Below are 27,971 nucleotides of genomic sequence, written 5' to 3'. Positions count from 1 at the left end.
AGTATATATATATCTTGGTTATATATCTATATATATCTTGGTTTTACAGCTTTTTTATTTTGGCAGAAGAAAAATCGCAAGCTATTCAGTTTTACACATATTATATCCATTACAAGCTAAAGCTGATATTTTTTGAACTATCTTCAGGCAAAGTCAAACTTACCTTTCCTGCTTCTACACCACTCTAGGTCAGGATAGGATTTGTGGAAAGAAATGGCTGGCACTGCTTTGCATGTATGCCTTGGAAAAGCTCAGTCACCACTGGCAGACAACCATTTAACAGTTCAGTAACACACAGCATTTTCCAAGTACTATATATGTGGCCCTGTGAATTAATATGTAACATTTGTATTTGCTGATTTTCATAACCTGCACAATATGTCAAATGTCTGTACTGGTTTCATATTTATGCTAAAGATTCTGCTCAAAGGCACAAGCAAATTCTGTATCACAATAAGAGATATTTAATCCATTCAGGCATGCAGTAGATAGTGAAGCTACTCAAAAAGTGACTTCCTACATACCTTCCTAAATATTCAAGAGCATTTAAATTTACTACAGAATGGAAGCTTTCCTTTAGAATTTCCCTCTCACTGCAATAACAATTTCAAGCTCCTTAGAGGAAAAAAACATCAATCATCTGTGTTGCACCAGGTGGTGCTGCCTTATTACAATTCCAGTAAGAAAGGCACTCAGTCTATGTAAAGTTCTCTTAAAATGTTATTTATTGGAGGTAAGACTATAAAGAAAAAGAAGACAGGATCAATAACCTTCTGTCCCTTCAGAGGCTGAGAGTCCTGGGCTGTGCAGAATTGAAAAGGACCCCAGCACACTCTGCAGATCCCATCCATGGAAGGTTACCTCAGTTTGAGCTCTTACAGGATTTTCTTATACCCAAAACCACTCTACACATCATTTATACTGATAACTTCAGCATTTTATACTGAATAAAAAGAACATTCACATTGGAACTTGCTGCTGAAGTTCCAGATAAAGCAAGGACAGGCAAGTAGTGTCAACCAGGAGCTGTCTGGAAGCTCCTCTGTTAAAATCATCTGACCAAGTTCATCCTGTAGCCAAGGGACATGGGCAGTGCAGCACAGGAATGGGTGAATGGAGTTTAAATTACAGGGCTGTAAGAAGAGCCAGTTAAATTGCATACCTGTCAGCACCACAGTGTGTTCTCCACCACAAGCAACCTTATTAACCTTTTCCATAATTCCCAGTACAGGCTGTGGGACTCTATTGTTCTTCAACTGTTCAGGGAATAATCCCAGTTTCCCATTCACAGCTTCTCCAAAAGTATAGAGCTCACCATCTCCTGTGAAAATACAGAACGAATTATGGTTTCTAGCACACACTCAGGAGCAAGAATGGGTTGTCAAGACTGCTGCAAACAGAAATTATAAAGACAAAAAAGAGTATGAACATTACAGGATAGCTGAACATATTTGTATAATGCCCAAACAGCTGTGAAAAGCACAGATTTCACAGAATTGACCAGGTTGGAAGAGACCTTCAAGATCATTGAGCCCAACCCAGCCCTAACACCGCAACTAAACCATGGCACCAAGTGCCACATCCAGTCTTTGTTAAACACATCCAGGGATGGTGACTCCACCACCTCCCCAGGCAGGCCATCCCAGTGCTTTATCACTCTTCCTGTAAAAAACTTTTTCCTAATATCCAACCTATATTTCCCTTGGCACAGCTCAAGACTGTGCCCTCTGGTTCTGTCAGTGCTGCCTGGAGAAAGAGACCACCCCCACCTGAGCACAGGCACCTTGCAGGGAGTTGTGGAGAGTGACAAGGTCACCCCTGAGTCTTCTTTTCTCCAGGTTAAACATCCCCAGCTCCCTCAGCCGTTCCTCACAGGGCTTCTTCTCCAAGCTCCTCACCCTCACTCCACTTTGATGGGACACAAAGGTGCTAGATCTGAGTGCCTTGCAAATTCCAAATCACAATATTCAGCCTGCAAGGAATGTAGTCACAGGAAAAACAAAACCACGTGCATCCTGCTTCTGAGAGGTGGTAATTCCCTCTGTAATCAGTATTTAAGTCAAATGAAGAATTGCTTGTAAGAACCTGAACTGAAACAGAAAATAATTTTGTGTGGAATTTTGATGGAAAAATCAACCTGTTCAAGCACATGGCCCAGGATTGTGCCCAGACATTTCTGGAATATCTCCAGTGAGGGAGGCTCCACATTCATCTCTGGGTGTCTGTCCCAGTGCTTGGTCACTGCACAGTGAAGGAATTCTTCCTCATGTTCAGATGGAACTTCCTGACCATCAGTTCCTGTCCCACTGCTGGGCATCACAGAGCAGAGCCTGGTCCATGCCCTGACCCTCCCTGCAGACAGGGATGAGATTCCCCCCTCAGCCTCATCTTCTCAAGGCTCTCTTACATTCTTCTACACCTCTTTTCTACGAATTTTTGCAGTCATTTCAATCTGTCTGTGCTTCTTAAGAACCAACAAATTACCTCAACTGCAAAAAAGTAAATTTCATTACATTTTAAACCTATGAACTTAAGCGTCTCTGTTGAGTTTTATTTCCTGTTTTAATTCTGATTTTGTTCCTATATCTATATGCAGAAATACTTTGCTGTTATTTGCATCAGCACCAATTTTCTGTTCTAAAACAGTAGCCCAATTAAAAAGATAAAAATCAACTGCAATGTGAGGTTTTCTGTAACCAAAACAATCTGCTGACAAAAAGAGATTTTAAGCATCCTAAGTGGAAAGGAAAAAAAAAGGCAACAAAAAGAACCCTGTATTTTTTGGAAGGTAAGTATTTTTTCAGTATTCTTAGATCAGCCATAATTTCTAAAAACAAGTTTAAAAAAAAAAAACAAACCAAAAGCACTTGGGAGATAACTACTTATGCAGTTCTCTTTGAAGAGACCAGCAGTTCTTTTTAAACACTATTGCACTGAAAAAATTAATCCAATCATTATCTAATTAAGAGGATTAGAGATTCAAATGGCCAAGCCTCCCAAACTCATCAAGTTTATTACATTTTTTCCACTTAATAATCCAGCTAACAAAGATAAAACCATTTACCAAAGTAATTTTTGAATACATTACACATCTCTTTTAGGCAAATAGTGGTCTAAAAACTATGAAAAATAGCAATCAAGCATGAACAGAACCCACTCAAACCCAGATAAATTTTGAGTGCATCTGCATGCTGAGGACATGATGTACTGTGTGGAGTACACCTGAATTTTAAGGACACTCTGTTCACAACAAAACCTGGTTATTTAATTTGTTCCTCTCATATGAGTCACACTCTCACATGTTGAACTTTCCCTAATGTGATTTTCTGTATCACTAAACTTAAAATCACAGGAGCACATCAAGAAAATGGACAAATGAATGGAAATTGTCCCTCAAAAGGAAATGTGCATTTGAGTGCATAGATAAGAGATCTGGCTGGTGGCAAATGAAGGACAAAAATGAGTGGACAAAAGACTTGGATAATTCTAACGTTTCTTGAATAAATGAAGAAGAAAAAGAAAAGACATATTTATTAAGACCAAATTGGTTAAAACTGTCTCAAACACTGAAATTCAGAGCACGGAAGTGTTTGTGGGATGAATGATTCTTAAACCAGTCCTTAAAAATAATGACAAAATATATTTTAAAAAAGAATTCAAGGAACCTGCAAATCTCTATGAAAACAGATCTTCTCAGTAAGAATCTATCTTGACCTTGATTACAGTTACAATTCAGGCAGGGGAAACACCAGAAGGGGTCTAATATATTCAGTTCCTTTCTGTCTCCACACATCTAATTCTGCTGTAGAAGCCAAGCAGTGGTGAGATACATCAGCTTTTCCTGCTCTCCATCTCCTGCAGTGGACAAATGAGCTGTACATGCTTGCCAAGCTTAATGCTTCCTGAAAAATTGTCCCCTCCTGAGTGTGTGGTCAAAGGAGAGTCAAGGAAAGATCTGTATAAGTGCTCAAAATTGTTGCTACACTCTCCCAGCACTCCCAGCAGTTTATTTCCCTGTTGATTTGCTTGAGGCAAAACCCTGATACTGGGACACAATGTCCAAAGCCTGCAAAAAGGAAGGAAAGAAAACACACTGAAAAAATCCTGAAGAGAGCTGGAAGCTACAGACTAAGAACTTCTTTTCAGTGGAACTCTTTGACAAATGCAAAGGAGAGGAAAACAATTATCTTTCAAATATGAACTGATTAATCAGACTAGTTCTTAATTTGCATATGGAATTGAGTTAGCCATTGCCTGTGCATGTAGGCACAGGTCTATATGCCTAGTCTAAATTTCAGAAGTGGGTTTTTTATTTAAAATATTCAGGATTTATGCTGTTCTTCTATTCTACAACCCCTTTGGCATCAATGGAGTCCAGGTGTACATGGCAGAATACAGGTGACACATGTTCAGCATTTAATTGTCTGCAAACAAAGCCTTTTAAAAGCAGAAGGAAGAAGGGTGTCATCACTTTTTGGAGCTATAAGAGGCATTGCTCTTGTCTTTATAGCAGTTAACCACCTTAAAGTTAAAAGTCTACTAAAAAAAAATCTAAAACCCAGCAATGTCAAAAAAACTAAGAACTTCATTTTAAAAGGAAAAAAAAAGCTGGCATCCATACTTTACCACTTTTTTATTCAATACTCTCTCATTAATGAACATCCTGCCCTGGAGAGGGCACTCTGTGTCCACACTATGTTTCCTAGTGTCCTCATGAGCCACCTTTTAGTTTTAACCCAGATATGTCTGTGTTCCCAACAGGTTTTGCAGCCAGCACACACCTTATGTCAAACATAAACATATTAAGAAAGGGAGCCATATGGTGCCATGCTTATCAGTTCAGTCTGACAGCATCTACCAAGTCTGAAATCCTGCAAGCATGTTACACTGTTAAAGAGAGTGTATTACTTCATGTTTAAAAATCAAAATGTGGTAATTCTACAGTATTCTAATAACTGGTAAGTAATACATCCTGTGACTAGGGTATACTCAGAAAAAATGCATAAAGCTAATTTTTAACACTGTGTAGATACACACTGACAGCAGTGCAACAGAAAATTGATTCTGCAAAAGTACTTGGATGCCAGATATTAAATTTTTATGGCAGCTGAAGTATCAGTCAAATAAAACTGATGACAAGGGGCCCAGAGAAAGTAATAAAAAAATTTATGCTTTCACCACAAAGAATCCATGTGTGCATCAGTAGCGTCAGTGACATAGACTGAATTCATGCAGGACTTGCAGATATTAAGGCTAAAAATTAAGATTCTCCACCTCATACTCAGGCCTGTTTAAGTAGTAATAGGTTCACCAACTCCTCATTTTCACAGGTGCTAACCAGTTCACTCTTCCTATCAATATTTTAATAAGCTCCATTTTTTTTAGCCAGGTACAAGACTAAGCCTTTTTTCTTATCCCCTTCCATCAAAAGCATCCACTACCTTAGGGCACTTGGCACACACTGTTCTCTCTTTACTCTCAGATGTTTGTCCTCAACCCTTCTACTAATAAGAACTTTTGTGACATCCTGCTGCACTCTTGGACCTTCAGCTCTTGGCTCAAAGGCAGAGATGCACACATTACTACTACATCCTTGAAGCAAGCATCTTTTTTTCCCCCATTTATTCTGAGTCCAGGAAGCTGTGTTTTTCCTAACAGATGCTGAGGTCCTGATCAGTCCCAGACACTTAATTCATTTACTGTAATAAAGCATTTGTAATAAAAAGTTGCACACCACCAGCCTAACACCTAATTAATATTTGTCCACGGTAGCAAGCTCTCATTCTGTTAACAGCATGTTCTCAGAGAGCAATAAAGATATTGTATGTGGAAAAGTAACATTTATCAAGTAATCTGGGAAAGGTATCTGATGGAATAGCTCCTGGTTACCCATTAAAAGCTTTACAATCAAAACTATCGATCCTTTGAAATCTTTAATTACTCTAAGGAGACCAAACAGTAAAGTTTGATAATGTAAATCTATATGGCTGAGAGGAATTCATAGCTGCTCATACATAATGCCATCAATAATGGCTGATCATTCATCCATACTGGCATTATTAAAAGGTGAGTGGAATCTTCACTTTGGAAAGCAATGGAGAGTTGGGAAGAGAGAGGTGGAAAGCAATAGGGAGGTGGTTTGGTTTGGAGAGCAGACAACAGCTCACTGCAGCATTGCTTCTCCTCTATCACATACTGCCAGTTTAAATTATTTCAAAACTTACATTTAAGACCAAAAAACAAACTTGGACAACAATCTTTTACTTCTAACAAGATTAATTTTTCCTCTTAAAATAGCATCTCAGTTCAATATTGGTATTTCTAGAGAAGATAAAGTTTATTATTTGAGCACCAAAACAAGAAAAAACTCAAAAAAGATGGATTTTTGAAACCATAGTTTTAATCCACAATATATGAAATAACCTTTATGAAAACAAATTGTAATAAGACATTTCATTCTTTCTAATACACTTTTACACAACAATGTGCAAATGCAGAAAATTATCTGCAAGTTTTTTCTCTACATAGGAGGCTTATAGTTTTTAACAACTATAGGGTATCAAGTTTCAAACAACTATTTGAAAACCACTGTCTTGTCTCCACTAACCTCTATTCCCATTCTCTTACCTGTAATCAAGGCAGAATGATAATATCCACAGGATACAAAGGAAACAGGTTTTCCAATATCCACTTTGCAGGGGACACTGACAGAGGCTTCACTGGCCAGGCCAATCTGCCCCTCTGAATTATCACCCCACACAAAGAGCTGCCCATCCTCTACAATGAAGACACAGATAGTTAATAGATTTAAAATAAAAACTAATAAAAGTTAATCTATTTATTGAAAAGTACTTCAGAAACTATATGATACTACTGAATGTCATGATCTCAAGGATATAAATGATAATTTAGCTCAATGCAAAAAGGAGTTGGAAATAAGAGAGTTTTCCTTAAGCTTTTCAAAAGTGACCCAGAACACTTAGACACAACCAACATTAGGCCATAAATACCAACAGAAAAAATACTGTGTAAAAAAAACATTCCTTCAGATAGAGGAACACTGAGTGAGACAATTCAGTTACCAGAGGTCAGTATGAAAATATTACAGTGAATTTAAGGCATCTTCTCATTCCTAGGTGTAAGTCACCCCTTTCTCATTCTTCTAAACTTATTCTCTGTTCTGACTTTGGTAGGCATCCCAATTATTCATGCTTTATCTTTCAGTTCCCCTCACAGGTGGTTATATTGACCAGTTTCATTCTCCTCTCCTTAAACTACAACAGTAGATGTTCCAGGTTTACTAAGACCAGCTTCTATTGAAACAAAGACCAATGGCAATAGTAAAAAAAAAAAAAAAAAAAGGCAGTGAACAACATGAAAAGTCTGTAGATTCTTCTAGAAGAGATAAAATCTTATAAAGTCTTCTCTATGTATGTATGTGTATTTCTTATTGGTGGTAAATAAGTTGTGATTAAAAAAGTACCACCTATAGTGCTACTGAGGTGGTGTTAGGAGTTAAAATAATTCAAAATTGTCCCAAAAATCAAAAAAACTTAGGAGAATATCAGCAATTGGCATAAAAAACCCCCAAAACCAAACAAGCAGGATAGCATCTCTCTCAAGTTCTGAAATTAAAGCCTCAATAACTTACCCTGATCAGGTTCAGAAAAAACTGCTTTACAGCAAGACATGAAAAATTGCATTATAGGGTAATAAAGGACCACCCATCCAGTGACTGGAAGTATTGTAACTGTGTGGATTTCAGCATGTTGTGATATATAATTGGTATAATTCTGCCACCTGAGAAACAGGTGAGAGGCTCAGCCTCTCCCAGAATTAGTAAGGAATGACACAGCAGTGCAGCCTGAACCAATGGACTGCAATAGCTGCAGTAACAAGTGGAATTAAAGATACTTATTTTTCATAGGACTATTGTTTTGTAGCTGCTTTCCCTGGAAATAAACTGAAGATATTTTTTTCCATTTTGAGGGTATCCATACCATTCCTCCTCTGTAAGTATTTCTACTAAATCTTCACAAAAACTCTAAGAAGTTATTGAGACACACACCCTTCACCAGACTGTTAAAATAGGAAATTGGCTGTCAAAAAATGACTGTGGCTACCAAGGAAAGAAGACAGCGAGGATAGAAAATGCACCCACATATACAGACAGAAAGCTGGATTAAGTGTCTTCCTGGAATCAGGTTAGAAACACATAAATAGATTTTATTAGCATTGGTTCTCACCAGTTACTGCTGCTGAGGTGTATGACCCAGCTGATAGTTGCTTGATCTTGTGCTGGTTGGTGAAAAATCTAATTAAATGGAATGTGGTCCTTTCCTCTGTGTCACCTAACCCCAACTGGCCTTCACTGTTACCTCCAGCAGCATAGACATTTCCTTTTTCTGCATACAGAAAAGCACAGGTAACACAGAGAAAGAAGAAAGTAGAACAAGTGATTTAATTTTCAATGGAAAAAACATCACAAAAACATTAGGCTCTATTGCCCTGAAACACCCTCCAGCTGAAATTAGCAGTTTCTGTTGCAGCTAGCGATGTTTTCCTGCACACACTTGGAGCAGAACTTCCTAAAGACCTTGCTGCATTTCTCACTATTCTGGAGACTGATGTAAAAATAAATGTGATTGGAAGTTCTGCAAGAGCTCTGAGAAAATGACTACCAGTAGCCCTGGCAACCAGAAGCAGCTCCTTCCACAAACAATGTATATTTTGAGATAAAGTAGGAGGAAAGGGGTGCATGATGTCACACAAAATAAAAAGCTGTATTAGTACATAAATTAAAGAAATTAGTAACTTGATAGTTTTGAGCATTGTGAATGAAATATAGTTCTACTTAGTTTTTTTATTAGAAATATTTTACTTATTTTAATATTTAAATAACTTCCAATTTAATTTAACCAGGTGGTTTTTCTAGAATCTTGAATTTAACACTGATGACAGATATCTTCAACTTTAGAGAACTTTGAGATTTATACTTTTAATTTTAGTATGTTTCACATCTAAAGTGCTCATCTGTAAAGAAACAGATATATCCTATTATTAACAGAAACTCAGACAGAAATGTGATAAATAATCTGACATATAATGGCCACAAATTACCTAGCCAGTGTGTACACCAAATGTGACTAATGTTTTCCCTTTGCAAACTTGCATACTCAATTGTTATTAATATGTTCTATTTTATTCTAACAATCTTATTTACAGTGTTCAGGGTCTCCATGTATATAAACCTCCTAATAATCAAACAATCCTCTTTACAACATTACTGAAAGCTAAAGAATTGCAATCACAGAGATGGCTATTCCATTACATAAATCATAGAAGCATGACAAGAGCCTTCATAAATTCTCTGTATACTGTGTCTCCACAAATTTATTTTTAAGTTCATATTTACAGTTTATTTATTTATAGCTTAATAAAGCAACTTGTCTTGAAAAAGCAGACTATATTGTGTAACCAAAAATGCAGGAAAATATGAAGACTTGAAAACATGCAGTTCTATTATATTTATTCAAATATGTAACTTCAAACTGATAAAGACTATTTATCAAAGGTAAATTTGAGTACAGATGTATATAAAAATAACAACATATTATTACAGGGCTTAAAGAAAATATTCATAATTGTTAACCACACCTCATATGCCAGCAAGAAATTTTTCCATATGTCTATTACTAGGAAACTACTATCTAACATTAGTTAATGGATGCATTTGCTCAGAATAAATTTCAAAATTCTAAAAAATTCTGAATTCTAAGAATTGGATGTCAAACCCCTGAGTTCTAGAAGACCCTTTTTTTTTTTTACTTTCTTCAACACTTCTGGGGTTCCTAATGTAGATTTGCATGAAAGCAAAGGAAGAAATGCATCTTGAATATGTACAAAATAGAGGTTACATACCTGTGTAAACTAAAGTGTGGTTTCTTCCACAAACAGCAAGTTTTGGTTTTTCTGGTTTTAAAGCTAAGAATTAAAACCAAAGAGGAGGGGATGTTATAAACAAACTGATAGCTGGTTCAACAACATGTTCTGTGCTCTAGAGGGAGCTCTGATTTCTTCTTTTCACATTTTTACAAACAGAATTATTACAAAATTCATTGCCCATTTGAATCTAGCACATGACTTATCAAATCAGTATTCCCCCGAGATAAGAAAATAGGTCAAACCTTAAAAACTTAAAGCACTCAAGTTAACTTGATGATGGTTACTTCACCCCAGTGCCACAGTCCCTGCAATTTGCCATTCATGGGATATGCCTCAAAGAATATATTAAGTAGCAGGATGAAATTAATGATATAAGCTGTCTTCAGTTTTCATTAACAGGGCCATTGTTAGTTCCCCCCTAGACTTTTCCCAGCATTGTAAATCTTTGAAACCATCCTGTTCCTTTGTCTCACCATTCCTACCTCCCTTTGTTGTGCTCCCATCCCTTTTCTGCTGTGCTCTGATCCCTTCCTGATCCCTGATCTCAATTGCCAGGGGCAGCCCTACCTGGCCCAGTGCCTGCATTTTTTGCCTGTGCCACCCTGTCTCCATTTCAGCTGAGTTAGCACCAATGAGAGAGCCATGGCATGCACTTCTCTGCAGTCTGGTCACTTTGAAAGACTGGGAATGGATGTGAGGGGAGTCAGGAGTTATTTTGGTGGGAAAGAGAGAATACAGAGGTTCCTTTTCTCCTATGAAAAGTGTCCTCCATTTCAGAAATAGAGAGGAAAAACGTCTCCCTGAATTTTCCATCTTTGCTCCAGTTACTGTTCATTGTCAACAAATTATCTTTTCTCAATCATGTCCATGTCCCCTATACAATGCTCTAAACCAGGATTATTTTTACATAATAAATATTTAATTGCCTTTCCATTGCACTAGTCCATAACAAAGCCAACAACAATCATCCCTTTCACAAACCCTTTTTCAGCCCTTCCAGATCAGCTTTCATCAGCTCTTTAACATCCAGATTAAGGTGCCTTCTACCAAGTCACCAAACAAATCTATCAACTTAAGCATGAACTGCCCCTGCTCTGTCAAGACACAAACTTAATTTGTCCAAATTCAGGTTCCTGCTTCTGTCCAACACCTACCACTACCATCAGGGTGGAACCATAACATTCCCAATGGTGGTTTCTTCCTACAGTCTTTATGTCCCAACACTCTTCAACTTCAGAGATGGTCTTAATCAGCTCTTCAGAAGCCTGTGAAACCTAAAATTCCTCCCACTTAGGCTAACCAATTGTATATTAGGAGACATGCTATATTTACAATGTTGCTGGTGATTTTTCATAACCAATGTCATTAATCTCTAACCAAGTCCCAGAAATTTTTTTTAGAAACATGCAGACATGAGCATTTGGCTCCAAGCAGAAAATTTAAAGTGTCCTTATAACCCCATTCCCAAAGCCAAGTGATGACCAAAGGCTAATGAGAAAAATCTCCAGGAATTCCTCCTGCTGTCTACTGCCAAGAGAAAAAAGACACCCCTCTTGTGACTTTTTTCAGTGGATGCCAGGTCTGGTTTGAATTGCTGTCATCTTCTCTTCATCTTTTATTCTCCATTGCAATTCAACAGCAAACCCAAAACTTGAAACCAAATCTATTTAAGCCAAGGTAGGAATCAATCTCTCACATGGCTGACAGAAGATGTGTACCTGATAGTAGCTGCATTCTCAATCTGAAGAGAGATGGAGGCAGGAGCAAATAAAGGACAGTAGAATAAACTAAATCAGGAAGAACAGAGTTTGAACAAGCAGGATAATTTGTTTTTAACAATAAGCTAACAGATCGATCCGCTGGCAGAAAGAGTGAAGATAAACATTTAATAGTGAAAAGAAATGTGCTAATGGGATAGATCTGACTTGACATAAGTAAAGGGATAAGGAAAAGTATTGACTCGGCTTTGTTTGACAAGATAAAAACAGCTAGGAAAGATCAAAAAGATCACAGTGCAATGAAAACATATTTTTCAACATGTGAAAGGATACAGGAATTTATTTTACTGCCTCATAAAAATGTATTAACATTTATGTCCCTGGGGCATTTCTCATACTTGTTAAAAATGTAACAGTACTTGTGAAAAGTTTCTGATAGATTTTTTTTAATTTACAAAGTTGCTAAGAAAATAGTGACACAGAGGTTACACAATGCTGCTGGAACTATGGCTTCAAACACATCGACCATGCAGAGACCAAGCATCTGATTATTGTCTGCAGTAAAAAATGAAGATGTGGTTTGAGAGAATAGGCAAGTACTACATAAAGTCAGAGCCCTCAAAAATGACAGGATTCTATGTATCTGAAGTAATCCTCAGATGCAAAAGGACTCAGAATCTGAAGTAATGGAAAATCAATAAGGGATCCTTTAGAGCTGCATTCATGATCATGTGCACATGTGATGAAGAATAATAAAGAATCAGTTATTTTGGAATCGCATCCTATGAAGTACCTTTTCACAAGGGTCTCCTTTTCAAAAAAAAAAAAAAAAAAGAAAAAAGAAAATTCCCACAAACCTTTCACACAGGTTGGTTTGCTGACAGTGCTCTTTGATCCCAGTCCTAACTGGCCCCAGTCGTTACTGCCGAACATGTAGAGTTTGCCTTTCCCTGAAAAAAAATCACAGACAGAATCCATATAAGGGTTTGAACACCTCATCCCAGCCAAGATGGTCATTCACTCACAAAGAACTTATTACTTCCTTTCTAATGTAAGGTTTAAGTTTAGGCAATTCAGTACATAAGTGTAAACAATAATAAATATCTTTGTGATTTTACAGTTCAAAAATAGTAATTGCATTGTTTAAGTAAGAAATCCCCAGCCAGAAGAAGAAACACCCTCATCTTTAATTACAGCACAGATGAAGTGCTCTTCAGAAAACAAGATGTACTTTTGGGCAGACCCTGCAGTCCAGAAACCCCAGTATCTATAAAATAATATATAATACCTTATAAAATAACAACGCATCTAACTGAGCACCCACATCTTTTACTCCAAAGACATGAATGAATAATGCAGCTATTTAATAAATACAAGTAGAGATTTGTAACATTTGACTTCTTTGATTGTTTAGGGTGGGATATTTCTTTTACTGCTAAATGTCTTAAAATTATTTACAAATATGCATTTCTATCAAATGTAGTTTCTGATAAATTTTCACAAACTATATTTATTTTTATTTTGCATATAAAGACAGAATGTATAAAGCCACCACACAGAGAGTTTTGTAAACCTAAATGCAGACATTAGTTACAAATGTTCAACAGGGACAATGCTAGAATCACCTTTCAGAAATTCCTATGATGTGTCATTGGACTTGCATGTTTGACCATTGCAAACAACAAACTCTTACAATTCTGAACAACCAGTGTTTTTTTCTGAGGATGGTATATGAAAGATGAGAATTTTGTCATCTGGGATGAAAATTAGCCAAAACTGACTACTGACAATATCTTAAAGTGAACTCATTTAATTTCATTTTTTTAAATTATCACACCTTGTAAAGCTGTAAAGTTCCCACTGGAAAATAAAACCCTTGTCCCAACAGAAATCTTTGCAAAACAATAGAAACTGATATAGCAAAAAACTCCACAACAAAACAACATCCTCTTCTCAAACTCCCACCCTTTCACAACAATTAATAGGACTTTGTTTACTTCTGAAGGTCTGCAGATCTTTGTGCATTAGACTCCATCATAATTTCTGTCACCCTAGACAGAAATTTGGTCATAGAGCTCAACACCCTCATCATCTACAATTAACACATCCACAATCCATAATTGCAATTCCATATAATAATGCCAAAATAATATGGCTGTTCCCAGTGAAGGTTCTGATTGTGATTTAGAGAGACTTTGAAGTATGACATTACAATATTTAAAATATTACCCAAAAATCATATTCTAATAAAAATATCCATTCATTTTCTTAAATATAAACACACAGTTAAAAAGAAAAAAAAAACCAAAACCACACCAGTGCTTAACTGTAACTAGTATCTAAAATCCTGATTGTTAGATTTTACAATTCTTGGCACGTGGGACTATGTGTCAATATTATGTCTTTCCAAGAAAGCTGGAAGGGAAGAAAGACAGAGGTCAAATTCATGCTCACAGTGTTCTACTAACAGGATTTATATCTCCATCCTAATTTTGATAATGCAATCATGTCAAACACATGCAGAGCTGTCCCTGACAGCAAACACACCTTAAACAGAAAGGATTTTTATCAGCAAATGACATCTATCCTATATTGGCATGGCTTCCTTGTATCCTTGCTTTACACTTTCCAACTGCTTTTCTAAGACAGCAGTACTTTTGTGAGAGTATGATGCCAAGCTGCCCTAATTCAATTTAAGCACATTCTCTTTTATCCATGCAAAATTCAAACAAGGTCATGCTTTTCATCCTATAATCTGCAGGGTTTTATATCAGTCTTTAAATTCTTAGGCATTGCTTTGTAAGTCAAGGAGCTTAATAGATGAGAGGAATTTTTCCATTCTTTTACAACTGACTGACAGCCTTTTGTAATTTCAGGTTTCCTAGGAGTATAACAGAAAATAAGAAATCTGGGAAGCAGTTAATTTAGAAAGAGAATGGGAATTAATAGGCACTACAGAGGAACCTAAACAAATGCTCATAATGAACCAACGTTTCAAAGTCTGTACAACAAATCAAGTTTCAGAAGAGACATGACTCAATCTAAGCTGGCCAAGAAATCCAACATAATTTTGCAAGCAAAAGGCACAATTATCATAACTGCATACTGAGATATCCCAGCCATCACACAGATGCACTGAATCCAACAGCAGGCAAATAGGCAAGGATCAAATTTCAAAATTTTGTAAACTCAGATTACTCTTGGGTTTTTTGCTTCCATTTTGGTGCCACCATCCAGACTGTGGCCACCTGCCAGGTGGAATGGCTGGCACAAAATAGAGTAAGACTATGACTCTGGGCAGGAGGGAAACAACAGGATACAGTGAAAAGTCCTACTCAGACTGTTTTGGTGATAAAAAACAATTCCAACAGCAGTCTCCACCTTTATCCTGATGCAAAACTGAAGTATTTCTCCCAAGCATGTGCTCCCTGGCAGGTACACCAGCAGATGTTTCACCAGCAGCAATTCAGGGCTACCAGGGAAGCCACAAGATGCTTGCATGTGTAGCAACAGAGGTTTTGGGGACACTGCAGTAAGAGATTGTCTCCCCCCTCATTTCTCATGAACAGTTGCTATCACAACTGTAATTCCTGCAAGCCCATCAGTCATGTGCACTTGGTTCATGAAGTGCTTTTAAAGGCAATCATTGGGCAGCTGGGAAATTTCAGCTGAAATCCCATGTGCTTTGTCATAGCAAGCAGCCAAGTACTCTAATCACCTATGTTGAAAGGTATGTTTTACATATTGCTCCCTCTTCTTTTTAAATGATATGAGTGTGGGAGAGAAATAAGATGGGGAGGCAATGTACAGGCCTTGAATATTTACTACAAGATCCTTCTGAGAAACTGTATCTGAATAAAACATAAAAGGCAGTATTTTGTACAGAGTAGCAAATGCCAAGGAACCACGATTATTTTTAAAATTATCTTTATTTGAGCTATTTAGTGAATAAATTATGTTAACAGTTGATTTAAAACTCCTACAGAAGTCAAATAAATCCCAGGAAAATAAGAGTGGCATCAGTTTCTTTAGACAAGTCATAATATTTTCAGAAACTTTATTGAGCAACGAGCACAGTCATGCTTAGGACATTTGGCATCACACAAGCAAAACCAGCACAGAACATTGCTTGCTCACATACATCAACACAAATGTGTACTAATCTTTCTCATCCTCCCCTTGCAGCTGATGCAAAAGGTATTGTGCCATGTTCTGATGACCTACTGGTAAGCAGAAAGAATAGAAGAAAACTGGTGACAAAACACCTGGAGAGTTTCCAAGATCTCTGTTGAGTGCTTAATGCCTTACAAAACCTGAAATTATGAGTATAGTATCTTGTGGTTCCATATGCACCTTTCACTCCCACTTTTACAACTGCTACTTCTTTCTTTCCTTCTGCTTTCTTGTGTTGGGGGCTTCAATTCTCTCCAGGGCACTCAGTTCAGAAAAGGCATCTTCATTCACCATCACTTTCCCCTTTGTGAACAGGATCAGTCTCTGATCAAATGTGATTAAGCTGCCTAGGATACTCTAATCAAGGCAAATAAACAATAAGGTAGCTGTTAAGTTTGAGGGTTTTGTAGGAAATAAAATTTAATACACAGGCATTGGAATGAGGTCTTAAAAGTATGCATATTCATACTTCTTCACACCAGCTCCCATGAGGATGAATTAATTGCTTTCCAAAGCCTGCAGTTATAGAAGATGCAGGGAATGGACTAACAGTATTCTTGGGCCAAAAAATACAGAAATGAGGCAAGAACCATTATGAAACATGTTACAAGTGATGGTGGAATATATATTGCTCATCACTGCATTGAAGACCTAAGGAAGACCACTGCTTAAAAAAACTCCTGCTTGGACATTTTAATCAAGCTTATGCCAATGATATGCAAAAGAATAAAAAACCATAAATTTCAATCCTAAACTTCCTTCCTGAAGAAGAAAATATTTCAACTAGCTCAGCAAGCCAACTCAAAGTCAGCAAGCAACTATCACTGGTCCCTTCAATTCCAACATGCAGCTACAGCATGTAAATAAAATTTTGGACTCTTAACTCCTGACCTAGAAATGCAAAGGATGGAGTGTTTTATATTTATTTTACACTTGTTTTTATAAAAGTCATGTGGGAATATTCATGCTGGAATAGATGAAAGAAGTATTTGAAAGCTTCTGAATATTTTGTTTGAAAGCTAAATATCAGTTCTTGTACATTTTCTTCATTAGTATTCAGTCAAGATTTGATGCTAGCTGTAGCCATCTCTCCTCCCCAAGTCCAGCATTAAGGAATGATTTGTATCAGTCTGGGTGATTGTTTTATTTAGGATTGTTGAGCCATGTTAACTGTAAATTTGGTGTATTTCTCAATTTTAACCTACCTCATATTCCTACTGTCCCCTACAAATTTACCTCCCACTCCCTCTTTAAAGGTGTGGGAAAAAAAGGAGGGGGGAAATTTAGTGACCTGCAACTAAAGACTGAAGGTAAAATGAAGCATGCATTAACACACACCTGCTTGAGGTATTTTCCTTCCTTGGTGATGTTTGCCTTTTATCTCTTCCAGGTCAGGTTCAGCTGAAGAAGCTCCTGGTCTCCCTTCTCAGTAAACTCATTATCAGCATGAGCTTCTGGACCATTTATTCCAGCTGTTACTGCAGCTCAGGGTCATTCCCAAGGGCTGTATCATCCAATTCCATCTAACTGCAGAAATGTGAGGTGCACATGGGCATGCACTGGTATGAAGAACAAACGAGGGAGAAGAGCTTTTTCCTTCCTTCTTCACTTTTTTTGTGTGACTCTTGCAGTTTCTCTACCTTTGCTTGTTGTTGATCCACACTTTACTCTCACTTTTGCCTTTACTTTACAATGACCCAGAAAACCTTTTGCTACCAAAAATGTCTTTTTCTCATGCTTCTACAGTTCCTTGAGGGCAAAAGCTTTGAGGAAATAAAGATCTGATCATCTAGAAGCCTCCCTGGTGATGTACCTGCCCACTACAACAGCTAGGGCAAGCTACAGAGACACTTTTGAAAAAAGCTGCATATACTAAAGTAATGGAGAGAAGGAGAAATTATACAGAAATGGTGCTGCATGAAAATCTCTGCAAGATGACCTCCTCAAAAGCTTTATCTAAGTGGTAACTATTACAGTGATGTGGGAATTAGGGGATTGTTGCTGACTGGGGTTAACAGTGCTGGCCCAGGCATTTAAATTTACTGGTTTAAATTTAAATTTACTGGTTTAAACACAGAACTATACCTGTGTTATTTCAAACTGGGTGTGGGCACATAAAAGTATATGTAAAAAGGAAATGCAAAAGGAAAATGCCACAGTGCCCCAGGTAACATCCAGATTAATTCAATGCAACAGGTAATTTAATATTATTGGTTCAATCCAAGAAGAAGTGCCAAGCTTTGTTCAAAATAAACTATTAATGTATAATTCATCTGCCATGAAGTTAGGCTTGAAAAATTCATCATGTAATTTCACCTCAGGGTGTTCTGCAGCCCAAGAAATCTATAGTCTTTTTTATCTTGCCTGGAATAGTTCTTTCTAAAAATTCAGCATCTTCAATGTTGCTTGTGAACATTGCAAGAAACCCTCAGGAAATTATTTCATACGCAACAACCAATTGGAAATTGATGAGCAATAACTACATTCCAATTTTAAAAGTCCTGAAAAGACACATACATTTTTTTCAACAACAAAGTCTTATTATCTGTCAGCAGTTGATTGTCAATACAACCATCACACATGCTCATCCACAGAAGAGTAGTTCCTTCCATGGAAAATAAAATGAACAAATTATTTAATGAGTATTGTTTCCATCATTTCAAAGAAAAGAAAAACCATTAATGATGCTCCCTCTATTACACCAGAGTTTCTTTGAATGCTTTTTCCATTTATTTCTGATTTTTGTAGGATTTTCTGAAATCCTTTATTGAGTTGCTCTTTCAAGGCTATTTTCATCTGACAGGTAACAGTAATTCCAAGCTTAATTTGAGAGATACAATTATTGTTTCAAGGAGATTTCTAGTGAACTTGTGGTGTTCAGCAGTTACTGTTACTTCCATCATACAATATATGTAACATAGTAAACATTGTCAGACTCACCAGAAACATTCAGCCTGAATTAAGTTGTGTTTAGTTTAAATCCTGCCATACACTCAGTTACAAACTTCCTCCAGACAGCTCTTGGGCAAGTCCTGTGAAAACCTTGCTTTTCACCAAGGTTTAGACCAAAGATTGGGAAAAATTTCTCCATGGAACAGGATGCCCAGGGAAGTGGCTGAGTCCCCATCCCTGGAGGTGTTTATAGATGTATAGATGTGTTTATCTACAGATGTATAGATGTGGCCCTTGGGGACATGGTTTGGTGGTGAACTTGGCAGTGCTGGGTTAATAGTTGGACTTGGTAATTTAAAGGTCTCTTCCAACATAAACTATTCTGATTCTATATCCTCCATTTCCAATACTGACCTGTAATAATAGCTGTATGTTCATCTCCACAGGATATAAGTACAGGCTTGTCATTTTTGAACCAGAACTTGCTAGGAATATCTTCTGCAAATTTGCTTTTCCCAAATGTGAAAACAGCACCTGACTCTGAAACACAAAAAGATGCCAATTTTAGTGAAAGCAAATTTTACCTCACATATTTTGAAGTAGTTATGCTCTAGCAACTCAGTGGCACACTTTATTTTCTTATCTTTCTCTTCTTCCTTCTCTCAGCCTTCAAAACATGGGTTGGCAAAACTCTCATTTCACCCAAACAGGAGGAGGAACTTTCCTGTGTGAGTGGCAGAGCACTGGAGCAGGCTGCCCAGAGAAGCTGTGGAGTTTCCAGCTCTGGAGATACTCAAAACCTGACTGGAGGTGATCCTGTGCAACCTCCTCTGAGTGAACCTGCCTTAGCAAGGGAGTTGGACCAGGTGGTCTCCAGAGATTTCTTCCAATGCCCAACCTTTCTGTGATTCACTGGTAAGACCATGATCTAAAAAATCCAAACAAAGCCACCCCAAAATAAAGTCCAAGCAGCTCTTCAGGGTTTGTAGTTTGCCTGGTTTCTCAATTCTTCACACTCTCAAATGTGTTAGCAACATAGTTGCTAAAGCACAGAATGTTAACTGTTTGTTCAGCATGTAGTTTGACAGAAAGTACCAATTCTACAGAAAAATACATGAACTTACAAGTTAAATAATTTGTCAAAATCCTTGCAGACAATGTCAGCTCAGATATAAAAGCTCAATTAGACTTCCTATTTTAAAATGTCAAAGCCTGTGCTATAAAATAGAGATGTTTTTAAAAACAAAACCAAGAATAAACCAAACCTTTTCCTTGTAAATTTTGTTAGCATGTAACACATTAGGAAGTACACACAATAACAGTAGACTGTTTCTGAAAATGACATTGAGACAACATAGTGCTTTAACTTTCAATGAAAACAATCTCATCAACAATATGCACCCCAGCTTCAAAACCTAAAAGTTCTTTCTTAAACTGTATATTTGATTTGCATTTAAAAAAAAATTATTTAATGCAAAAGCTTTCCCTATTTCCAAAGATGTTATTTTATGTATCAGATGGGGTAGACATGTATAAATTGCGCTTATTGCCTCACTAGATGTGGTTTTCACTTTCACTTGCTCAACAAGCTTTGTGCAGACAAACTCAAGCCTTTTTAAAGAAGAAGTTGAGCTTTTTCCTTATTTTACCTAGACACACCTGCAACTACAGACAAGCTAAACAGCATCTGAAAACTCTGTTTGAAGTTTTCATGTCCAGCCAGACAGCCATGAACTTCTGAACTTTCTTAGCAATCTCTTCAGCAGGTAGAGAGCTCTCTGGTTCATTTCTTTCCCCTTCAGAAGGGTTAACATGAAAGCATTTTATATTCTTTATTCAACGCATACAAAAAGCTGATACATTTTCCAATGCCTTTTGTATCTCATTCATTTGACTAAGCCACAATATTTCACAACTGGACAAAACTACTGTGCCCTGTTCTGGGCTCCTCAGTACAAGTGAGACATGGAGCTCACAAAGTGGGTCCAGGGAGGGGCAATAAGGATGTTTGGGGGACTGGAGCATCTCTCTTACAAGGAAAGGCTGAGGGATTTGGGCCTGTTCAGCCTCGAGAAGAGATTGTTTACAGGGAACCTTAATGTGTATTTATACACACCTAATGTGTATAAATATCTGAGCCCAAGGGGTGCCAAGAAGATGCAGCCAGGCTCTGTTCGGTGATGCTGAGCAATAGGCCAAGAGGCAGTGGGCAGAAACTGACGCTCGGGAAGTTCCATGTGAACAAGAGAAAGAAATTCTTTCCTGTGCAGTGACTGTGCGTGGTGAGGAGTCTTCCTCACTGGATATACCCCAGAAGGGTCTGGACACAATCCTGTGCCATGAGCTGTGGGATGACCCTGCTGGAGCAGGGAGCTGGGACCAGACAAGCCGCGGCGGTCCCTTCCAGCCTGGCCCATTCTGCGCTTCAGCGCTGCCACTGAACCCCATTAACTCGGTAACTTTGGAAACTGAACCCCACCAACTCGGTAAATTAAATCACACAGGATATACACGAGGCGTTTGTTATCCCAGCAACGAGGCGACATTTGAACATTACTCTGGGCCAAACCGCGACACAAACCAACCATTAATGCTCCGAATTACCCGCGCACCCCCGAGTGCGGCGCTGCCCCCCGGCCCTGCCGCTGACGGGGCTGCCCCGTTCGAGCTCTGCCGGCAGCGAACGCGTTTCTCCCCGGACACCGTGAGGCACCAGCCCGGCGCGGGGCCCGGAGCCGGGGGAGCCCTGCAGGGAAGAGACGGGCAGGGCGGGCACAGGCAGACGCGCTGTCCCCCCGGTGCCTCCAGGAGCGGCCGCACTCACCGGGCACGGGCAGCTCTGTCCCCGCGGCGGGCGCGGCCATGGCGGCCGGGAGGAAGCCCCGCCGGGCCGGGGGCGCCGGGCCGCGGGCAGCGCCGCCTGGCGGCCGGCGGGGGCGGCACAGGGCCCGGCCGGGCCCTGAGGGCGGGCGCGGGGAAAGGCCCGGCACAAGGCTCTGGGCATGGCATCGCCACAGGATGGGCTGTGCTGGGCCTGGCACAGGGCTGTGGGCACGGCATTGCAGGATGGGCTGTGCTGGGAATAGGGAAAGGCCTGGCACCGGGCTCTGGGCATGGCATCGCCACAGGATGGGCTGTGCTGGGAATAGAGAAAGGCTTGGCACAGGGCTGTGGGAACGGCATCACCACAGGATGGGCTGTGCTGGGCCTGGCACAGGGCTGTGGGCATGGCATTGCAGGATGGGCTGTGCTGGGTGGAGGGAAAGGCCTGGCACAGGGCTGTGGGTACGGCATTGCCATAGGATGGGCTGTGCTGGGAATAGGGAAAGGCAGGGCACAGGGCTGTGGGCACAGCATAACAGGATCAGCTGTGCTGGAAACAACCTCTGGGATCACCAGCCACCTTGGCACCTTGGCACTCAGTGCCACACCCAGTCTTTCCATAAACACCTTTAGGGATGGTGGCTCCAGCACCTCTCTGAGCAGCCGGCAGTGGGATGGCATCAGGCCCAGCACAGGGCTCTGAGCTCCCAGGGAAAGCTTCTCCATGAAATTGACCCCCACAGTGCCCAGGCAGTGCCCTGAGGACCCTGGACCTCTTGTTGGCCAGATGGATACCTGTATCAATACCGATGATCTCCCTTTCTCTCTTACCACTTTTTTTTAAAATTATTCTTTTATTTCTCTTGCTGCTAGGAGATAAGGAGCTAACTTATACCAATTAACATGTATAATTTAGTAATAAAAGTTTTTAAGTTGTTTTGGACCCTCTGGCATTTGCTGTTCCTTTTCAACTGCAGGCATCTGTAAATCTTGGTTGTCCCCTTCCTCTTAGGTGACACTCATTCACAGGAGCTTCCTATGAAATTGGTCCATGTGGGAATTGGGGTCAGGCAGCCTCTGTACAGGGGTGTGGTGGATTGGCCTTCACTGGACACCAGGTGCCCACCAAGACACTTCATCTCTACCCCTTCTCAGCTGGACAGAGGAGAGAAGACAGGAAGCATAGGTTGAGAGAAGGCAGTTTCCTAAAGCAAAAATGAAATGTTACATGCACAAAAGCAAAATAAAAAAAAACAAAGAATTTTTTCTCTTCTTCCCATCAGCAAGTTATGTCCAGACAATTACCAGGAAGCAGGACTTAAGCACCTCATCTTTGCTCCAGAAGGCACATATTGAAAAATAAGGAATGTTCCCCCTTCTGCCTCCCTTCTTTAGCTTTTCCATCTGAGCTGGCATTACATGATATAAAATATCCCTTTGATTAATTTGGGTCAGCTGTCCTAGCTGTGTCCCCTCCCAAGAGCTTGTCCACCCCCAACCTACAGACAGATGAGAATTTGGAGGGACAGCATTGGTGCTGTGGCAGCGCTGTTCAGCAGTCCCCAAAACTCTTGGGGTGGCATCAGCACCTTTCCAGCTGCCAGTGCAGAGCCCAGCATTGGCAGGGCTGCTGTGGGAAAACGAGCCCAGCTCAGCCAGACCCAGTCCAAGGTGTGACCTGACAGGCATCAGCACTGTCCCCTCCCTGGGAGACTGCAGGGTGGCATTGGAGCCCTGGGTACCTTGGCCACATTTGCTTTGTCTGCTGTCTTTTCTCCTGGGCATCACTAATGGCACAAGCTCAGTCCCAGGGGCTGGGCTTGAAAGTCAAGGGAGTCATTTGCCAGAGGACAACCAAGAGGGAAACTGGCCTGACATTTTTCTCTTTCTTCCCTTTCTTCTCTTTCTTCCCTTTCTTCCCTCACTACTCATTTCTCTAGGATTTTACTTCTGTTTGACATTTCCCCTGGCAACTGCTGCATTTCCCAAATATCTCAGGGTTGGTTCAGCATGAGCAAATCCCACCAGGAGCTATCACCCTGCGTGATGTTTTCACAGCTGTCTGTCTTTCCAGAAGTCAAACTTCTCTCTTGTATGTTTTAATTATAAGTTCCTTGCATTGTAATTTCAAGGTATCACCCTCTCTGACAGATATGCCATCACCTTGATTTACCCTAGTGAGTCTCTCTTTACAGGGAGGAAGAAATGAGAAAGTAATGGTCATATTTCAAAACCACCTACAGTGCAGGTGACATAAAATCTTATCTGACAATTATATTTGAAGGTAGAAACTTAAATTAAATCACTTTAGTATTTAGCAACTGACCTACTTCAGATTATACAGCAAGCAGTTTAGCCTAAGGAGGTAGGCAGGCTGCAGAATTACACTTTCTGGGCCCACACTGTTGAACACTACCACAGCATAATTGAAAACTTGGTCCAAAATAAAAATGAAACAACAACAGAAAACAAACAAACAAACAAACAAACAAAAAACAAAGAGAAAAAAACCCAAAAAACAGAACCCCAAAAAACAGGGAAAAAACCCAAGGAAAAAAAAAGCCAACAAAACCTCCAGGAAAATGTAGATTTCTTTAACGCAGACTACTTCATTATTGTCAGGGCCCCAAAAGCATGAATAAGTCTTTATGTCCTGCCCAGTTCCTCAGCCAAGGACTCAGAACCCTCATTTAGGCTCAGCTCGGGGCCAGCAGTCCCTGCCTGGGCTGTGCTAAAGCCCCAATGGCCACAGTCCCATCCCCTGCTCATGCTGATCCTGCAAGTCTTCTTTTGCCTTTTTCCATCAGCACATGCTCCTGTACAAATATTTAACCCCAAATAGCTATGAAATAGTATTGACACAAGTGTGATATGACATGATGAGCTCACAGAGAAGAACACAAACTGCAAGTGGTGCAATGGGCCCTGGGAGAAATCTCTGTACCTGTAGGGTTTGACCAAAGAAAAGGTTCAGGGTCAGCCCCAGCCTGGCCCAGCCCTGGCTGAGACAGCCAAAACAAGGACCTTGGTTCTTGGTTTTCCCTCATTTGCACAGCAGCACAGCTCACTCTCTGCTTCCTACACCTTCCTTTCTCATAACTTTATTTGTGGGTTAGGAGAAGTCTTAATGCAGACAGAAGATGCTGTTTAACAGGAGGAATTTCATCAGTATTGCAAAAGTAGCAGGGACCAGCAAGCAGCTGCTGCGACAGTTTTGGTGAGCTTATCCTTTAATTTTATCTGGTGTGTGGAGTTTGGCCAGAAACCTGGAGTCAAAAGCAGCAGAATCCTGTGAAGGAGTGAGTGTTTTAGAGAAAGGCTCTAGGGGGCTTTTCCCTGCAATTTTAGTGTCCTTTCACCTCACCAGCCTGCAAGCTCTGTGACTTCAGGAGACTGGGGTATCATCTGTTTTTAGTGTTTGTGAAGTACCATTCATTTGCTCTGTGGGATTTAGCTGCCAAGTCAGGAAGGAATGTTTATTCTTGAGGTCAGTGTGTGCTGCAGCTATGGTAACCAGTATATAACCAGTAAATAATATGAATAAAGGTGATCTATCTGCATTCAGACATATATTGTAGCCAGTTTGGGTGGGGAATTCTCTCCTTGAAGCTGCAAGGTGAATGTCTGCCTAATTATTTTGTGTCTGTATATACCCTAGAGGCATGCAGCAAAAGCATGATGTCATGGGATATTCAAAGTCAGGCAGGCAGACCTGCCTTTGTGACCTGGCTTTGGGTTCTTTCTGCACCCACATAGCTGTGCCTGTCCCCCTAGTTTCAGGAAAGTTCCTATATGACAGCATTTCACTAAGCTGCTTCTCAGGTTTGTCACATCTCCAAAGTCAGGTTAAAATTGTAGATCTGAAAGTCAATTCCATGTTTTCTCATGGTTTTAGGTCAGCTTCCATAAGAACAGAATTAACGCTTGTTACATAACAAGTGATTAGTTCTAGAAAACAATATGCATAAATTTCACATTCACAGGAATCCTAATATGCAGTAAGTAATTTTTGTTTATAATTTCTACATTGCATCATATGAAAACCAAATGTTTTCCAAATTCTATAATTTATTTGCTACAGATTTAGAGCTGTCCTAAAGGCTGGATGTTAATTTTCTTATGAATTTTGGAATTTTACTGCAGCCAGTTGGGAAATTTCTGCAGCTCACAGAGGTGATGGAAAAGCAAGTTTGGAAAACAAGTGTGGTAAAGCTCGTTTCCCAAGGAAGTAATCCGATTTGTTAAGTTCCACGCACATCATTGTTATTTTTGTTGGGTTTTTTAACATTATAGCATAATATTGGCATAAACTATCACCACTGTCTGTGGGTATTCCCAGCTAATAGCACTGTGTTTAATATTGCAAAATAACCTAATGTGTGTCAGTCTGTGCTAAGAGTCCAAAGTTATGTGTCCCTGCTCAGAAAGGAAGAAGCCAAAACTGCTTGACCTTGCAATTCTGCCCGTTACATTTTAACTTTGGTATGTTGTCTCATGCTCCTTCTCTGGAATTAATTTTTCCACTTCTGCCCCTCTTTCACATATGGATAACAGGGAAGGGAGCAAATTTCTTGGAGGTCATAGCAATAAAACAGAATCTTCAAGAGGTCAAGAGCAGATCTGTAGTCCAACTTTCTGCTTGCAGCCTGTCAAACACCATATGGGAGCAGCTATGCCTTTGCTTAGGCACCTCTTGAAAATACTTAAGGATGGTAATTCCAAATCCTCTCCAGCAACAAATTTAGGCGCTTCACTATCTGCCAGTGGAGAAAATAGTGATGAATATTTCTCAGTCCACTTCTCAATCATGCCAGATGGTGAAACAAGAGCAATGAACAGAAGTTGTTGTTTGGCAAGTTGAGATTAGATAATCTCTAAGTCCCTGGAAGGAATTGCAGGCTGAAATGAGAAAAACAAGGAGCAGCCCCAAAGCTGTTCTTGAAATAAGGAGAGTAGGAAGCAGCAAGAAATTGCATAGATTTTAATGCAGAATAAGTTTGGTTTTTCCCCCACAAACAAGTTAAAAAAGCAAATCCCTGTTCTGAAAATTTAAAGTAATTAAAGAAGTCCCAGTTATAAAACTATTTTGCTTTAGAATATGCACAATGAAAATTAAAGCAAATCCTGTGATTATGAACTGTTGGTATTTAAACTCTTGATATATAAGAGTGGATTTCAGTAGCTTATCTTGGTGGGCTGTTTTTCATGGTGTGGTAGAAACTACCTGACCCATGAAAGACCCTACACTTGCTCCCATTTTCTTCCTCCCTCTGTTTTGAGCTGTGAGTGTGATTGAAAATGTCCAGCAGACAAACATTTCCCATCTGCTCTGAGAGCCCACACGGCTTTAGGACTTTGTCACCTTGTCACCTGCACCCTTGGGAGGCACAGCAGAAACAGCATCCCAGGAACCTCAGTAATTCCCCTCTGTGATCCATGGCACACCCTGCAATGGTCTGGAATTCCAGTTTCCAGCAAGGAAAAGATGTTCCTGTCCTCTAAGGCAAAGCTCTGAAAGGGCTGAAACCCAAGTGGTGCAAGATCTTACCATGACATTTCACTGCCTGCCTTCATGGCTTAACCCAGGGCTGCTTTAGCACAAGGACTGGGGAGAAAAATCAGGAGAGGGTTTTTGGCTGGAGCTGCCAAGGGTAAAGACAGATAATGTGAAAGAAACAGCAGGCAGTGAAAGGCAGAAGAGAATGGAGGACACAAAGAGCACTAAGCTGAGAAGGTGCCACTCTGAAAACCAAATCAGAACCTACTGAAAAGGAATGGGGCAGAAATAAAGAATTTGGAAAGCTCTGAAATGGCTTAAACCCAAGTGGAACAAGAGCCCTGAGGGACAGCCCTCTTCCCTGGCCTGCAGTGCACATGGAGCCCCTGCCCACAAGCCCCTGGCTGTGTCCCTCTGGCCAATGCTTTGTGCCCTGCTTAGCCCACCCTCCAAAGCCAGGGCTCTGCACTGTGGGGCTCAGGCTGGTGTGTGGGATTGTGTCCAAAGCCTCATGGGGGTATTACTGGGCATATTTTCCTAGCTGTGGACTTCAGGGCTTGGCAATTAGCAGGTGCTCCATCTGAGCCTAGTCTCAATGGTGAGCTAAAGGGAAATATAAAACACAAACACAATTGGAAATAGAAAAGTATTAACTGCACTCAGTCCACTTCTTTGCACTGCTTTGGTCTCCATTTCATTAGATCAGTCTAAAAATTTTGACTTTAAATAAATGTTTAGCTCATACCCATCAAAACCTTAGCAAGAGCACAGTGTGGGCTGTGTAGTGATAAGGAGGGCTGTAAGTACAGGGCCAAAAAGGGCTGAACTGCCACACCTCCCTGTTAACCTTTAGCCTGTGAAACAGGGGCTGGACAAGACTTTCATTAAGATGCATCATCTAATCTAGAGGAAATTTGATCATG

General features: G+C 39.9%; 1 protein-coding gene across 1 annotated transcript in view; it reads right to left on the bottom strand.

The window, feature by feature from the left end:
• Nucleotides 1-21,609, bottom strand: part of RPGR (retinitis pigmentosa GTPase regulator) — a 38,362-nt gene extending 16,753 nt beyond the window's left edge. The window contains exons 1-7 of the mRNA XM_054291309.1: nucleotides 21,553-21,609; nucleotides 19,143-19,268; nucleotides 12,521-12,613; nucleotides 9,922-9,984; nucleotides 8,247-8,405; nucleotides 6,628-6,777; nucleotides 1,163-1,321 (exon numbers count right to left, since the gene is read on the bottom strand). Coding sequence (XP_054147284.1) covers nucleotides 1,163-1,321; nucleotides 6,628-6,777; nucleotides 8,247-8,405; nucleotides 9,922-9,984; nucleotides 12,521-12,613; nucleotides 19,143-19,268; nucleotides 21,553-21,592 — 790 coding nt within the window. The 5' untranslated portion in view covers nucleotides 21,593-21,609. The remainder of the gene's footprint in view (nucleotides 1-1,162; nucleotides 1,322-6,627; nucleotides 6,778-8,246; nucleotides 8,406-9,921; nucleotides 9,985-12,520; nucleotides 12,614-19,142; nucleotides 19,269-21,552) is intronic.
• Nucleotides 21,610-27,971: the final 6,362 nt, after the last annotated feature.

Source organism: Melozone crissalis, unplaced genomic scaffold, assembly GCF_028551555.1.
Source record: "Melozone crissalis strain CALT ecotype California unplaced genomic scaffold, PUWL_Pcris_2 ptg000090l_1, whole genome shotgun sequence".
In the NCBI taxonomy this organism is placed as follows: Eukaryota; Metazoa; Chordata; class Aves; order Passeriformes; family Passerellidae; genus Melozone; species Melozone crissalis.
Note: the sequence above shows the minus strand (reverse complement) of the source record. Positions and strands in the feature narration are given on the sequence as shown.